This window comes from Octodon degus, unplaced genomic scaffold, assembly GCF_000260255.1.
Source record: "Octodon degus isolate 3935 unplaced genomic scaffold, OctDeg1.0 scaffold00048, whole genome shotgun sequence".
NCBI lineage: Eukaryota > Metazoa > Chordata > Mammalia > Rodentia > Octodontidae > Octodon > Octodon degus.
Window position 1 is genome coordinate 8,168,942 of NW_004524624.1, and position 2,751 is coordinate 8,171,692.

General features: G+C 49.8%; 1 protein-coding gene across 1 annotated transcript; it reads right to left on the minus strand.

Moving 5' to 3' along the window:
• Positions 1–1,883: 1,883 nt before the first annotated feature.
• On the minus strand, positions 1,884–2,177 carry LOC111817073 (late cornified envelope protein 3B-like). The gene has a single exon (XM_023716436.1). The coding sequence runs from the start codon at positions 2,175–2,177 to the stop codon at positions 1,884–1,886; it is 294 nt and encodes a 97-aa protein (XP_023572204.1).
• Between the last annotated feature and the right edge of the window lie 574 nt (positions 2,178–2,751).

The following is a 2,751-nucleotide window of genomic DNA, read 5'->3' on the forward strand; positions in this document are numbered from 1 at the left end:
TTCAGGATCTGATGATCTTTATTAAATTCCGAATACTCTAAAAACTGAATTCTTGGATGTGGAAGTACAAATAGTCAACATATTATTTTCTAAAACATAACCTAAGCTTTTTAAGAGCATTCAGTGAGCCCCTAAAGGGCTGAGTAATCTACTTTCTCACTTGGATGCTCCTAGCCTGGCATCAGTGATGCCAAACTTTTATAACTAGAGTTTGCTTCAGGGTCTGTGGCTACCCTCCAGTGTATTTCAAGACCAGTCCGGGTGACTTTGCTCATGGCTTAGCTCCTTGAACCAGCAGTACAACCCTGTGGCAGGCATAGTGGGACTTAGCTTTCAGGAGATGATTTCGATGGAGCTGGCACTTGAATTTCACATTCTAGATTTCTAAGTTTTCCACCTTAAGAGACAAAAACTTTTTAAAATTTTACTGAACACATGACGTCCATGCTGGGATCCTGATTTTTTATTTGATTTTAGAAAACCAAGTGAAAATAAAAAGAAAGCATGTAGCAAGACAGCAGACCAGAGAGGCAAAGTGGAAGATGCCTTGGTTATGAGGAGCTCTTGAAAAGTGTCAAGGTGGAATGCAGTGGTGCTGGGTCAGGGGTGACCTCAGGGCTGTGTGGCTGGGCTCTGGGTGCACAGGAAGTGGGATCAACCATCTGGGTCTCACTCCCTGTGAAATTTGATTTGGAAAAGCACCTAACTGATAGATTGCTTAGATATTAAATGAGTCTAAAGCAGACTTAGGGATTTCTAGCACATGAGAAGCAAGTAAGTGTTTGATCATATAACTATACTAATTCATAATCCTATCAGTATTTCTCATTTTCTCTTTTTATTTTTTCCTATGTGACTCATAAGCCCCCATTGTCCAAGCACTCAGTCCCACCTCTCTTGTGATCCATGCCATCTTAGCTTCACCACTCAGCCATGTCATGTGGAGCACCACTGGGTAGATAGAGCTTTCTGCTTCCCTTGAGGCCATTCTTTTCTTAAATTTGCATTATTACTATTTGAGGACAGATGATTCCATGGTGTGAGAGGCAGTCCTGTGCTTTTGGTGTCTAGCAGCATCATGGACCCCACTCACTAAATGCTCTTTATAAACCCCAATTGTGACAACCAAAAAAATCCCAAGGTATTTCCAAATGGTCCCTGGATAGTCAAATTCCTATAGGTGAAAAGGATGACTCGTTCTACCCGGGTTTTGGAAGGCAGCTCTCAAACTGGTAGAGTTGGCAGTTAACTACAGACTTTAAATTTATTCTTTCTTAATTGGAATGGCAGAAACACCTCCTCAGGAGATATCAAAGGTCAGCAGTAATTTCACATACTGAGCAGTAACTCCCCACCAGAGCCTGCAGAGTCCACTCTGAGATAAATACCCACACAGTGTCCTTGGACAAGCAATTTTTTCTCAGAGTTCTTAGTCCGGTCCCTCTGCTCTCTCCTGCTGTGTCACAAATGCAGCATGAAAGGCCCTGACAGGCCGCGATGCTTTCTTGTCCAGGGCTGTGAGTCTGCACCCTCCGGGTGGCAGCACTGGACCTGCAGCCAGAGGAGCGGGCACACACCAGGGCCCCGGGGAGAGTCGAGGGAAATGACCACAGGAGGCGGAGGAAAAGAAACAGTGAGCTTTAATTTTTGATCAGATGAAGCCCAGGGATGTGTACAGCGCTCAGCAGGACTGCGAGAGGCTGACATGGGGCAGGAAGAGGCTTCTGGGAGAGCGAGAGCTCGGCAGCTTGGAGGACAGCTCACAGCACAGCGGGAAGGCCAGGGCAGGACACACTGGGAAAGGCATATCCAGATGAAGCAATTCCTTGGCTCTTGCGATTCTGGCTGGCTCTGACACCCCTCGTCTCAGCCTCAGATCCAGGTCAGCAGCAGCCCCCAGAGCTGTGGCCACAGCCAGAGCCCCCGCACTGCCGCCCACTGTCACCATCACAGGAGTCCGAGCTGCGCAGCCTGCACCTGTGGGACCTGCGGCGCCTGTGGGGGCTCAGGCAGCAGCCTCCCTCGGAGCTGGAGCTGAGGCCAGAGCAGCACCCAGAGCTGGGAGCAGAGCAGGAGGAGGCCGCAGGCAGACAGTGTGCTGGGCTCTTCTGGGGGCACTTGGGGGAGGGGCACTTGGGCGGGGGCTGGCACTGCTGCTGGTTCTGCTGGCAGGACATCTCCGTGGGAATGCTACCTTGAATAAAAATAGAAATGTTTGAGCCCAAAAGCTTCAGCCCTTTGTCTCTTCCTTTAGTTTGTCAAAAACTATACTCTTGACCAAGCCACTTTGTAAGCCAGGATCTGTGAAAAGCAAATGTTTATATAGAGGGGCACAGGCGTGCAGAAAATTCCCTCCAAGATGTGACAGGGAACAGTGTGCATCCCTGACAATACATTCAGAGCAACAGCAGAAGGACACCAGGCCCCGTGGCCGGTGTGTGCCCAGCTCCCTGCCTATGCCAGAGCGGATTCTTCCTCCCTCTCCTCTCCTCTCCTCCCCCTGCTGAGTTCCAGGAGCCCACACCACAGTCCTCTCCACACCTGCTCTCCTAGACACTGGCCCTGCAAGCACTCACCAGATGCTCAGGAGACCGAGGAGAGAAGGCCACACTGAGGAGGCTGTGAGGAGAAGCCTGGCAGGAGCCCTTTTATCCTGTGCAGGGTGTGACACATCACTTGACTAGGATATGGCTTTAGCAACCAGGGAGGTGACAGCGCTGACACACTCTATGTCCCCACTCCAGTGTGTTT

Bases quoted from the DNA above. Each gene is read 5' to 3' on its own strand.
- LOC111817073 (XM_023716436.1), bottom strand. From the start codon at position 2,177: ATGTCCTGCCAGCAGAACCAGCAGCAGTGCCAGCCCCCGCCCAAGTGC.